The sequence below is a fragment of the Poeciliopsis prolifica genome, unplaced genomic scaffold, assembly GCF_027474105.1.
Source record: "Poeciliopsis prolifica strain line A6 unplaced genomic scaffold, Auburn_PproV2 SCAFFOLD047, whole genome shotgun sequence".
Lineage (NCBI taxonomy): Eukaryota > Metazoa > Chordata > Actinopteri > Cyprinodontiformes > Poeciliidae > Poeciliopsis > Poeciliopsis prolifica.
In genome coordinates, this window is record NW_026562422.1 from 373448 (window position 1) to 387621 (window position 14174).

Below are 14174 nucleotides of genomic sequence, written 5' to 3' on the forward strand. Positions count from 1 at the left end.
AAAAGTCTAAACCAAGACTATGTTCGGGTCATGTATTTCCTTAGTCTTCCAGATAGGGACCGGATGTATTTGTAGATGGAAAGCCACAGTCCCTTTTGCGCTGTATGAGACATTATACCTTATGGGTTTTAATATTCACTAAGAACCAAAAACAATACAAAAGCTGGGAGAAAAAATAGCAATCCATCAGTTAGCTAAGTGTCCTATGCATCGTGTGATTACATGGTATTGGCTGTCTGTGCAAGCATTAATGGCCTCAGTGTGAGATGTCTGTGTATTTGGAGACTCTGTGGCATACCAGTCTATCTGTGAACAGTGGGAGACAGACAGACAACAGACTTGAATCAACAATCGTCTGATTGGCCCAGCAGGGGGAGTCGAGATGCACAATGACAGGAGAGGATAGGAAAATAAGAACGTGCCAGAGGACAGTGATGAAGAGGGATGTTGTTCACATGTTCTGTGAGACTTTGTAAGTAAGAAAAACACATCTTAAGAGCTAGAATACTATGAGACCGATAGCTTTGTCTGTGAAGAAGTGGTTATGTTCTAAATATTTGAATTTATATTCAATAGTTATTGGGTTTTCAATAAGATAACTCTGACTTTTTGCTACATAAAGTTTGCCTGGTGGCATTGATATCAAAAATTTATTTCAATACTTGTTAAATTAAACACCTGCTAGTAAAATGTATTTGTTTCAGCTGTTTGCCGGAACAGAGCAGAGTTTAGATGGAAGCCAAAAACCTCGAAACAAAAACAATAAAAACACATATATAAATGACATTCATAAAAATGATCACTCAAGTTGATTGAAAAACAAATGTCCAATTATTTTATAGATGGATCCAGTTTTCTTTCTTTCTCTAATCTAGTGCAGTGCATGAACATGTCCTGATGGATCAAATGAAATATTACCATTTTTCAATCTAGGTTATTTAATGAATTTCTAATCAAACTTCTCCCCCCGCGCCCCAAGTCCTTTACTTTCATCGCAGCAGTGTATGTTTGGTATGACATGTTCGTGTTGTCAATCTAATAACTTAACTTGTTGTGCACATTAGCAGTCTCACCTAACAAATATCATCATTTCAGAATTTGAAATTTTGTCAGCTGTGGTCATCCCAAAACTTTCCTTATTATTCAGCTATTCATAAATCTACAGCACACATACAACTGATAGAGTTTAAGCTTATGCTAAGAAATGTAGGAGGCATAGCTATATATATATATATATATATATATATATATATATATATATATATATATATATATATATATATATATATATATATATATATATATATATATATATATATATATATATAAAAATTCCCTTCTCACCCACTGCGGGTGGTTCTTATCCTCTGAACTCGGGTCCTCTACCAGAGGCCTGGGAGCTTGAGGGTCCTGCAGTATCTTGGCTGTGCCAAGGACTGCACATTTCTGGACTGAGATGTCTGATGTTGTTCCTGGGATCTGTTGTAGCCACTGCTCCAGTTTGGGGGTTACTGCCCCGAGGGCCCCAATGACCACAGGCACCACTGTGGTCTTCACCTTCCAGGCCCTCTCCAGTTCTTCCCTGAGGCCCTGGTATTTCTCCAGTTTCTCGTGCTCCTTTTTCCTGATGTTGCAATCACTTGGTATTGCTACATCTACCACAACGGCTTTCCTCTGTTGTTTATCCACTACGACAATGTCTGGTTGGTTCGCCATTACCATTTTGTCTGTCTGGATCTGGAAGTCCCACAGGATCTTAGCTCTGGCATTCTCCACCACCTTTGGGGGTGTTTCCCACTTTGATCTCGGGGTTTCCAGTCCATATTCTGCACAGATGTTTCTGTACACTATGACTGCCACTTGGTTATGTCGTTCCATGTACGCTTTCCCTGCCAGTATCTTGCACCCTGCTGTGATGTGCTGGACTGTCTCAGGGGCCTCCTTGCACAACCTACACCTTGGGTCTTGTCTGGTGTGGTAGATCTGGGCCTCTATTGCTCTGGTGTTTAGGGCCTGTTCCTGGGCAGCCAGGATGAGGGCCTCTGTGCTGTCCTTGAGTCCAGCTTTTTCCAGCCATTGGTAGGATTTACTGATATCAGCCACTTGGGTTATTTGCTGGTGGTACATCCCATGTAGGGGCTTGTCCTCCCATGATGGTATCTCTGGCACCTCAACCTCCGTTCCCTGTTGTCTGAGACCTTACTGAGCACATTGTCTGTTGAGGCTTTGTCCCTGATGTATTTATGGATCTTAGTTGTTTCGTCCTGGACAGTGGTTCACACTCACTAGTCCTTTGCCTCCGTCCTTGCGGCTCGTGTACAGTCTCAGGGTGCTGGATTTGGGATGGAACCCTCCATGCATGGTTAGTAGCTTTCTAGTCTTAATATCTGTGGCTTTTATTTCCTCCTTTGGCCAGCTGATTATTCCAGCAGGGTATTTGATTACTGGCAGGGCATAGCTGTTTATCGCACGAATTTTGTTCTTGCCATTGAGCTGGCTTCTCAGGACTTGCCTTATTCGTTGGAGGTATTTAGCTGTGGCTCTTTTCCTTGTGGCTTCATCGAGGTTGCCATTTGCTTGTGGTATACAAGCAAAGGCACTGTCCTCTATGTCTGCTATTGTTCCTTGTGGGAGTGAGACTCCTTCTGTGCGGATCACCTTCCCCCTCTTTGTGATCAGCCCCACACTTCTCTAGTCCGAATGACATCCCAATGTCAGTGCTGTAGATCCTGGTGGTGTGGATCAGTGAGTCGATGTCTCGCTCACTCTTGGCGTACAGCTTGATGTCATCCATGTATAGAAGGTGACTGATGTTGGCCCCATTTTTGAGTCTGTATCCGTAGCCAGTCTTGTTGATAATTTGGCTGAGGGGTTCAGGCCTATGCAGAACAGTAGCGGGGACAGAGCATCTCCTTGGTATATGCCACATTTGATGGACACTTGTGCAAGTGGTTTGCAGTTGGCTTCAAGGATGGTTTTCCACAGCTTCATCGAGTTTGCAATGAAGGCTCTCAGAATCCTGTTGATGTTATACATGCGGCATTGAGTCATAGGCTTTCTTGTAATCAATCCAAGCCATGCACAGGTTGGTGTGTCGGGTTTTGCAGTCTCGGGCAACTGTGCGGTCTACGAGGAGTTGGTGTTTGGCTCCTCTGCTATTTACACCGATGCCCTTCTGTGCCGTGCTCATATGTTTATCCATGTGTTTGCTTATCTTGGCCGCTATGATGCCTGACATGATATATATATATATATATATATATACTTGGATCATATATATATATATATATATATATATACTTGGATCATATATATATATATATATATATATATATATATATATATATATATATATATATATATATATATATATATATATATATATATACTTGGATCATATATATATATATATATATATATATATATATATATATATATAATTCCCTTCTCACCCACCGCGGGTGGTTCTTATCCTCTGAGCTCGGGTCCTCTACCAGAGGCCTGGGAGCTTGAGGGTCCTGCGCAGTATCTTGGCTGTACCAAGGACTGCACATTTCTGGACTGAGATGTCTGATGTTGTTCCTGGGATCTGTTGTAGCCACTGCTCCAGTTTGGGGGTCACTGCCCCGAGGGCCCCGATGACCACAGGCACCACTATGGTCTTCACCTTCCAGGCCCTCTCCAGTTCTTCCCTGAGGCCCTGGTATTTCTCCAGTTTCTCGTGCTCCTTTTTCCTGATGTTGCAATCACTTGGTATTGCTACATCTACCACAACCGCTTTCCTCTGATGTTTATCCACTACGACAATGTCTGGTTGGTTCGCCATTACCATTCTGTCTGTCTGGATCTGGAAGTCCCACAGGATCTTAGCTCTGGTGTTCTCTACCACCTTTGGGGGTGTTTCCCACTTTGATCTCGGGGTTTCCAGTCCATATTCTGCACAGATGTTTCTGTACACAATGCCTGCCACTTGGTTATGTCGCTCCATGTACGCTTTCCCTGCCAGTATCTTGCACCCTGCTGTGATGTGCTGGACTGTCTCAGGGGCCTCCTTGCACAACCTACACCTTGGGTCTTGTCTGGTGTGGTAGATCTGGGCCTCTATTGCTCTGGTGTTTAGGGCCTGTTCCTGGGCGGCCAGGATGAGGGCCTCTGTGCTGTCCTTGAGTCCAGCTTTTTCCAGCCATTGGTAGGATTTACTGATATCAGCCACTTGGGTTATTTGCTGGTGGTACATCCCATGTAGGGGCTTGTCCTCCCATGCTGGTATCTCTGGCACCTCGACCTCCTTTCCCTGTTGTCTGAGACATTCACTGAGCACATTGTCTGTTGAGGCTTTGTCCCTGATGTATTTATGGATCTTAGTTGTTTCGTCCTGGACAGTGGTTCTCACACTCACTAGTCCTCTGCCTCCGTCCTTGCGGCTCGTGTACAGTCTCAGGGTGCTGGATTTGGGATGGAACCCTACATGCATGGTTACGATATATATATACGATGGAACGATATATATATATATATATATATATATATATATATATATATATATATATATATATATATATATATATATATATATATATATATATATATATATATATATATCTATGGTAATGGCGAACCAACCAGACATTGTCGTAGTGGATAAACAACCAACCAGACATTGTCGTAGTGGATAAACAACAGAGGAAAGCCGTTGTGGTAGATGTAGCAATACCAAGTGATTGCAACATCAGGAAAAAGGAGCACGAGAAACTGGAGAAATACCAGGGCCTCAGGGAAGAACTGGAGAGAGCCTGGAAGGTGAAGACCACAGTGGTGCCTGTGGTCATCGGGGCCCTCGGGCAGTAACCCCCAAACTGGAGTGGCTACAACAGATCCCAGGAACAACATCAGACATCTCAGTCCAGAAATGTGCAGTCCTTGGCACAGCCAAGATACTGCAGGACCCTCAAGCTCCCAGGCCTCTGGTAGAGGACCCGAGCTCAGAGGATAAGAACCACCCGCGGTGGGTGAGAAGGGAATTTTTTTTTTTTATTAGATAGATAGATAGATAGATAGATAGATAGATAGATAGATAGATAGATATAGATAGATAGATAGATAGATAGATAGATAGATAGATAGATAGATAGATAGATAGATAGATAGATAGATAGATAGATAGATAGATAGATAGATAGATAGATAGATAGATAGAAAGAAAAAAAGAAAAAAAAAGAATCAGCATCTAGACATGTAGACATGGCCAAGACGATATGCTGCAGTTCAACCGAGCATCAGAATGGTGATTTAGGTGATTTTGAACAAAATAATTTTGAACCAACAACAATGGTTGTTGGGTTGGTTTGAGTATTTCAGAATTGAATTTGTAAAAGTCATCAATTGCTGATTACTATTTGCCCCTTTCTCCAGAATTTTCTTTTTTCCAGCTTTTTGTAATCTGAGTGAAACACTTGTTGCTCTTTATGCCCTTAATTGTTTCGGAATAATAATTCTATCCGCCCTCATTTTGTACAAACTAACAGATTATCTTTGTAGAGCAGTCATATTTCTTTATATTGTTTCTGCTTTATACTCTGGGAGCATAAATATCATGTCAGTGGCTGTTGAAATATTAATAATTGATCGTATTATCCCTACTGCTCTAAACATTTTCAGTAAGGACTTTGAGTCCAGATCTATAGATTTCATCCTTCAGAAAGCTCAGTCAGTTGAACAGTAATTATCTAGAGGTGAAGAGATGAACGGCGTGAGGAAGAGAAGGAGAAGAATATCAGAATGGGTATCCATGCGGCAGAGGATCAGATCAGGCATTTCAGCTCCCAGTAGGCCTTTCTGCCCCTCTAGGGCCAGACTGGTTTGGAAACATCAAAGCATCTGTAAGCAGCCCAGTGCATGCTGGTCGATATCCAAACCAGCGCAGCTCTTTGCCGTATATCTCTCTCACATCCTCTTCCTCTCTCTTCTCATCTTCCCTTAACCTTCCTTTTTAACACAGTCACTCTTATTTCCAGTTTTCTTTTTACATTATTGCTCATTTCTTTTTTCTCATTTTTATGTAATTTATCTTTTCTTATTTTTCTTGTTTTTTTACCCTAATGTGTTGGAATGAATTCTATATTTTAATTTCATTTTCTTCTTGTTTTCTTTGCCCCTCCGTAAATTATTTTCATGTCCTTTCCTCCTCTCCCTTCACTTCCACTCTCATGCTTCTTCATTCTTCATCTTCTGATTTTCACTTTTCAATGTTTCAATTGTCTATTTAGCCTTCATCAAAAGTGTCGTAGAGACACAACCATAAAAGACATGAGCGTTTGAAAACGTGTTTAATTTTATGCAATAAGCTGTTTCCGTACGATATTGACATGATTTAATCCAACTATTAAAAGGTGAATTAAAATGTGATAAACATGTTGCACCACATTAAAACAACACTCACTACATGAAATACATACTGTATGTTGTTTCCTTATTGATAAGATTTTTTATGGCTGTCAAGAAAGAATACATGTTTGAACTCATAATACAATATTCTCCTTTAGTTTGCCTGTGTATTATTTTACAAGATTTGGATGTTTTCATAGAATTTCATCGAGATTAGAAAAGTCTCTTGGGCTTGAAGTTCTGTAGCGCCAGCGAGAAACAGCCTGATTTCATTGTTAAAAGGACGGTGCTGTGTATATTCCAAGCACATAGTGTTGTTTTATATCACAGTCAAGTAATTATATTACCTTAAGTGGTGGTTAAAATGTTGCATATATCAAACATGATTTAAAGGAAATTGACTTTGCAATTTGATGCTTTGAAACTGACCTTTGTCTCTTTAAGGAGTTTAACACTCCACCTTCAGCCCATCATCACAACAATGCTCCTCCATGATGGTGTTTACAACCATTCTTAGAGTGCTGGATTGAAAAGTAGTTCACAAGATGAACCCAGCAGACACACATTTCTACCAGGTGTTTGCTAATTGCTGCTGCCACTAGACTGGAGGAGCTGAATGTGGGAGGTCTGGGGGTGGGGTGATCTGTGCACCCCACCCTCACACCTCTAAAGAGGAGCTTTGTAGAAATAGGCGGGGCTTGTTGATAGCAAGTACTTAGGCACCCTGAATGGTTGCCATGGGAGATTTAAGGATTCCACAAACATGTATGAAAAAATCTAAGCATCATTCCAGACAGGATTTTGATGAAAGTATAACATAATGTAAAGCTAAAAAAGTCTTTCACATAATACTGCACCTTTACATGAGCATAATTACCAGCATAGTTTCACTATTAGCCAATGATTAGCCATCTTGGCAGTATGGAGTTGACTTCTTGGACCAAGAAAACCTTCCTGGTCTGAAATTTAGTTTCAGACCATCTTACATTGTCTTAGATTTTGAATCAAGCACATTAAAAATGTGCAAGGTCAACAATTAGTCTGTAAGCAGTGCAGAAGTTTCAGAAATCATTCACCGAAACCAGATGATACTAATCATCTTCATTTGATTAGTATTTTAAACGGAACATTAACCTATATTTATATAATTTGTAGTGAGTAAAATGGAGAGAAATATGTTAATCATAGGCTCTGTCCAATGTTGGCTGATAGTGAGACACTTCTCTATCACAGTGTTCACAAAGCTGCAGGAGAAGCTGCTGCTAATTTTATGTTTTTATCCATATACGGCATAAATAAATTAGTTGTGACAACTAATTTATTCAGAAATAAAATTAACTGAAAGTCAAAGCAGAAAATAATTTTCATTTTCATACACATTCAACTAAGGAGTAGATTAAGACAAAATTCAAACTCCTTCTTCCTGGAGTTTAAGTCATCTACCAGGAAATCTTTGTTCTTCTTTACATTTAGATTGAAATCTCAAATGTTGAAATTAAAAATGTCCCTCGAGATGCAGATGATTATTTCTGTCAGCTGTGATGGTTTTGCAAAAGTTTAAAATTATTTACTTTCATGTTTTAGACTACCATCGTTATCTTCTTGAATTTTCTCAGTACAAAGAATCATCATCATCAATATAAACTTAAAACATAGTCTCTAAACATGAAAAATGAAACTGGGTACAAAACCTTTTTGGGTAATTAAATTGTTTCTTGTTTCCCGTAACAGTTCTAAAGACTATACAATGAATTAGCTTCTGAGTGCAGGAGTAGTGCCAGTAGAAAGCAATGTTTCATAGGACACCTTCAAAGATTAAAGAAGAAATAAAGTACAGAACATCAGTGTAGTCAAAAATTGACATCTTTGCAATCATATTCTCCAGATGTCTGATTTCTTTCACCACATACCTGAACAGCTCATTAGCTTCCCTTTTGGTGACAGCTTCAGTCATGCTAAATGCTAAAGGTTAAATATTTCTGTTTGGAGCTGAAATGCAGTCGTCCTTCATCTCCTAAAAAGACCTTCTCATCAACATTAGGACATTTTACTCAAGTTCAAAGCAACAAAGAAGATGTTTTTGTTGCTGGCAGATGCTCATTATCACTCAGAAACAAGAACTTTTTCACAGTTTGACTGTGGTGGTTTGTTCATTTTGTCATGCTGGTTGTTTTTGCTCATTAGAATAAAAAAAAAAACCTGTGAACAACAAGGAGATACTTTATAACATACTTTTCCTACAAAGACTTGCAGACTGAAAGTTTTCTTTTTTTTAAATCCTTTAACTTTTCTGTGTTTTCAAAAAAGAAACTAACTTCAAACACCCTGTAATAGTAAATGAATCCTTTATTCCAATTTTAGTGTTTTTCTCCCCTTTCACCTCTTCAAGGATGAAGACATAAACACACATTTCTTCTTCCTTTAAGCCATATTCTCTACCCCTCTTTATGACTGAGTTGCTTCAATGGGAGAAATCAATATTGTATCAGTGTCTATTCTTCTGATCCCCAACTGAATCTTGAATCTTCCAGCAGTAATAAAAAAATGATAATCTAAAGTAGTGACTTTTCCATGTGTAAACCCTGAATTTTGCCTTTAGTTATTTGTTTCGGTGGTAAGTTATGGCTCAAGTCCTTCATGAGTGCTCTTTGTGGCCAGCAGATGGCACTAACACTCCACTAAGCAACAAGCCCCTTCTCTTCCTCTCCTCAATCAGTTTTCACATCTTCACGTTGTGTTTTTTCTGTGTTCTCCTGTGAAGGGCAACCTGCCATACTTGTTCTAACTCTCTGTATCTTTGTATGTCTCTTTTATCTCTATCTACATTTTTCTTATTTTTTTCCAGTATTATCTCAATTTTAATCTCTTTTTTTCTCTTCTTTTTTCTTTTCTTTTATTTTCTTCTCTTCCCTTTCTTCTCTTGTCACCTCTATTAGGTATTTTTCTTTCTTGGTTTCATATTTCATATTCTTTATTCCTCTTCATTACTATTTCATTAGCTCTAGATGATTCTGTCAGGGTCTTCTTGAACACAGTCATCAGGGATGGGAGCAAACTGCTGCTCAGCTGCCTGCATGAATTAGGTGTGTGTTGGGTTTGGGGAAGGAAGATGACTGATAATAATATAATAAAAAAGAAGATACTAATGCTATCTTCCTAAAATAATGGTCTGTCTTTTTTTTTTTTTTTTTTTTTGCCAAAGTGATTTATTTCATTTATTTATTTATTGGAAAAAATAACTTTTGATAAAAAGAAAATAAATAAAATAAAAAAATACTTAAGCTACTATAGAAATATGTCAATGTGCAACTACTTGCATAGTTTTTTCCCCTGGTTTATGAGTCATATCAACCAATCTAAAAGCAACACTCACCCTTACCAGCGGGTGGCTTCTGGTCTGGGCAACTGCCCGGTGTGACAGCCAATGGCCCCATTGGAATGATGTGTGTGTTGAGAGGTACTTACTGTCTTGGCCAAAGGCACTTCAACATGTGGCAGATGAGGGAATCTGGAGCTCAACCTGTGATCTTTGCTTGTAAGTCCAACACTTTTCAAACTCGTCCATCACATGTTTTGTATTACACTGAACATGGACCACAGGAAGCAGAGAAGAGACACCAGAGAGTTGTCCCAGGAGGTCAGAATGAGAATTACAGAACAGCATGTTAAATGTTACGCAATAAATTTGTGTCACAAATTTATTGTATTATTCACAACTTTAAGGTCCTCTAGCACATCCCTGGTGGCAAATTAAAGAGAAGGAAAACGTGAAAGGTAATTTTTTTGGAGAACAACCTCCAAAAAAATTGAAGGTCAACTCCAAAGTCAAGGTAAATCAGTGTCAGATCCCACCATTAATCATTGTTTGAACCAAAGTGGACTTCAGGGGAGATGACTGAGAAGGAAAGCAAAGTGTAAAAATGTTAGACTGTAATTTTCCACGGTACATACTGACATGTCACAACGCTTCTGGGAGAATGTTGTTTGGTGATGCCTTGCTAAAACTGGAGCGTTTTAGCAAGGCATCAGCTCAATGCTCACAGACACAAAAACAAAGCTGATCAAGAGAAGTGCTGTGCTTTAACAATTCTAATGAACCACATTTAAAAAGCAATATTTCATCTTGATTGATTTTTTTTAGAATACATTTGTTCATTATTACCTTTATTTTTGGTATAAGTTCTTGCAGTGACCATTGTGGAATTTTAGTGCAGTATCAGAAGGGAACAATTTGGTTCCCATGTGTGTTACTACTAGTTTTGTAGGATGTATCAGATTAAATTCTTTCATTAATAATCTGTGTCTCTGTCTCCAGTGTTTTGTGCAAAAGTTGGACGGGTTCATCTCATGGCTACAGGAGGCACTGGACAGCACTGAAAACTGGACACAGCCCAGGCAGGACTTGGACAGCCTTAGGGTTTACTTGGACACTCACCTGGTAAGCAAACATGCTTTCTCATAAGTGAACATGCCACAATAGGATAATAATTTATTTAACTTATTTCTTACTTTAAGTAATGATATTGAGCAAATCTCCCTGTCTTCTAGAATCCCTATCATGTCAAAACACCCTCCACACTTAAATACAAAGGTAACTGATCATAGGAACAGCTGTTCATGCATATTGTGCACAGATTTATCCACACTACATACATGAATTTATATGCTCTGCATCTTGATGTGACAAATCCAAGCTTTCGCTCTGGCTGGCAGGAGAGGCCTTTCCTCTAGCACTGTGTTGAAATGTACCAGATAACTGATTGTTAAAAATACACTATATTGCCAAAAGTATTCACTCACCTGCCTTGACTCACATGTGAGTTTAAGTGACATCTAATTCCTAATCAATATGGCTCAACATGACTCTGGTCCACCCTTTGCAGCTAGAACAGCTTCATCTCTTCTGGGAAGGCTGTCCACAAGGTTTAGTAGTGTGTTTGTGTAAAGACCAGTCAAGTTCATCCACCCCAGACTCTGGCATCCATGTCTTTATGAACCTTACTTTGTGCACTGTTGCACAGTCATGTTGGAGAGGAAGGGTCTAGCTCCAAACTGTTCCCACAAAGATGGAAACATAGAATTGTCCAAAATGTCTTGGTATGCTGAAGCATTTAGAGCTCCTTTCTCTGGAACAAGGAGCTCAGTTCAGCTCCTGACAAACAACCATACACCATGATCCCTCCTCCACTAAACTTTATGCTCGGCACAGTTAGTAAAGTACCTTTCTCCTAGCAATCACCAAAACCAGACTCATCCATCAGATTGCCAGAGGGAGAAGCGCGATTTATCAGGGAACTCACCTCCACTGCTCTCATAAAAAGCTGTCATTTGTGTGTGTTTCAGTTGAAGCCATAGCTTTTTTGTAAATGACCAACTATAATTTCCCCAAAGCGCAGCATATGTGTTAAACGTTGCTGCCTCCTCAGATGAGATGAATTAATTTCACTTTTATTCATTTTGCAGTACTATGAGAACTAACTCATGCTCTAGCACATCAAATGAATGGTGCTTTCAAGATAATAAGAAATAAAATATGTATTTCAAAAAACCCAGAAAGGTATTAGAGTCTAAGCCAGAGAGACTAAGCTCAGAAATGGCTGTAGGAATGAAAGAAACCTGACGCCTGGTTCTGATCTTAGCATCCTAAAGTGGTGGCCAGATGGAAGATCAAACTCTCTATAGAGCGTATGTTCAGGACAGTTAAGAACAAGAATTATGAATATAATTAATTCATCACTACAATGATTTTTAATGATTTATCACATGAATTAGCTTAATCACAGGTGATTTTAATTTATTATTTAATGGAAACAGCATTTGCAGAATTATGTTTTTTTGACATTAGAAGAATATGAATAAAGATTTGTGCACATTTGCAAAGGAAACACAGTGATAGTGTCTGTCACTATCTTCATATTCTTGTGTATAAATATAAGCATCCAGTCTGAATTTTTTTTGCTTTTCAATTAAGAGGTTTTACTCTTAATTTGAGGTTTTAATAAGAGGTTTTACTCTTAATTTGGATCTAGTATGCTGCCTGATTCTCAATACAGCCATGTTTTATAATAGTCAGAAGTCTGTTTAATGTTAAGGTTAACTTCAAGAGGAAGCCTGACACTACATCAGAAGTACCCGTTTTAAAACATTTGTATGCAGAGACCTGTAGCACTATCCACCCCAGGTGGACAGTGACCCAGAGTCCTGCTGAAATGTCTGGTTTTAACTGACAACATGGTATTTAAAATATCTGCTCATCTTTAAATAAACTGGCTGATAAGGTTTTTCCTGAACAGTAATTATTAGCAAGAGCTAATAGGTTTACCTAAAGGGTTAGCTAGTTAAAGTTTTGGCCTCACAGAAAACTTGATCCGGGCAAGATTTAAATGAATGACAGAAGTAATCTAGGTTTTGTTGAGCACATGAGCCCAAATCTAAAATGAGATCAATGATTTTTAAAGTGAAAGCAATTGAAAAGGACAAAGTGCTACATACATCTACATACAATACAGTATGGCTTTATTTATGCATTAGGCTAACCTTTGAATCTCCGAATCTCCCTCCTGGACTTGTTGCCCCAGTGGCCCTGATTGGACTGTGCAGATATAAAAATCTTAAAAAATAAAAAGTTAGCATCAAAAACAACAACAAAAAACTGTAAACGGGCAAAAAGCATTTTAAAGTCTGTCTCTTGTGTTTTCCTGTTTGTGTTATTTTGTTGGTTTGTTTACATATGTTGACTCGGTTGTAGGTGCCAGCAGCGTTACTGTTTGCGGTGGTTAGCTTCAATTAGAATTCTTGGTTCTTAATTGGCATGTCTGGTAAATAAAGCAAAAGGGGATGAAAAAGCATTGCTAATAGGACTTTGAACTGCTTCACTCTTGATACCATGTTAGCCAACTGACTTGATGTCTGAGTGTGTTTTTGTGTTGATAGTCACACTTGCACTTTGTAGTTATTAGCTGGATGAATAATTGCATGTATTTTGTTGAATGCAGCAGAGTAAAGCTAGGATTTCTTCGTCTTTTTTTTTCTTTAGATCTGTTGCTTTTTCATCTCATTTTCCCTCACATGTATTATATTGTGCAGTAATAATCCTGTTTGAGTATCGGTAACTATTAATGTGTACAACTGCATTTATTAACACATTTTAGATTTTCAATTCAAAATCAGCCATACATATTATAATCTGCTTGAATTGGGCTCCATATATCAGGTATACTCAACTAACTGCTTATGAATTAACACAGGAATGTGTTTTAAGACAAATGTATATTTGGGAAATTGTTTTGTATTGAGATTAAGATATAATTTTTAATTGCAAGAGTATCATGGTCATGTAATTTCTGTTTACAAAACAGATACAATTGTTTGCATGCTGTCACTTGAGTATCAGTAATGGACATCAGAAAATATCCTATTCATAAGAATAGATACTTGATACAAATTGGTTTTAATGAAATATCAAGAAATTATTAGATTACAAAAAAATACATTACACACAAGCCAGTATCATTGAGCAAATAGATTGGATACATTTTGTCCCAAACCGCAGTTTCTAAAACAATAACAGATAAACACACCGCTTTGCTGAGCTAAAATTTTTCTCTCCCTTTGGCCATTTTCCTTGAAAATGACGCTGTGATTGTTGCTAATGATTCAGTTTTGCCACAAATTCAGCTGAACACTCAGAGCATTTGTTGCAGTTTGACACTTGTGCAATTCAGTTCACATTGTGCAAAATGCTAAGTTAAGCGATGAAGTGCAGCAGTGAGGAGTTAGTGCATCAAAAT

At 38.5% G+C, this 14174-nt stretch overlaps 1 protein-coding gene across 1 annotated transcript in view; it reads left to right on the forward strand.

Moving 5' to 3' along the window:
* The window catches only part of akap6 (A kinase (PRKA) anchor protein 6), a 165507-nt gene that overhangs the window by 37552 nt on the left and 113781 nt on the right, over window positions 1–14174 (forward strand). The window contains exon 11 of the mRNA XM_055057090.1: window positions 10700–10822. Within this exon, the coding sequence (XP_054913065.1) occupies window positions 10700–10822 (123 nt within the window). The remainder of the gene's footprint in view (window positions 1–10699; window positions 10823–14174) is intronic.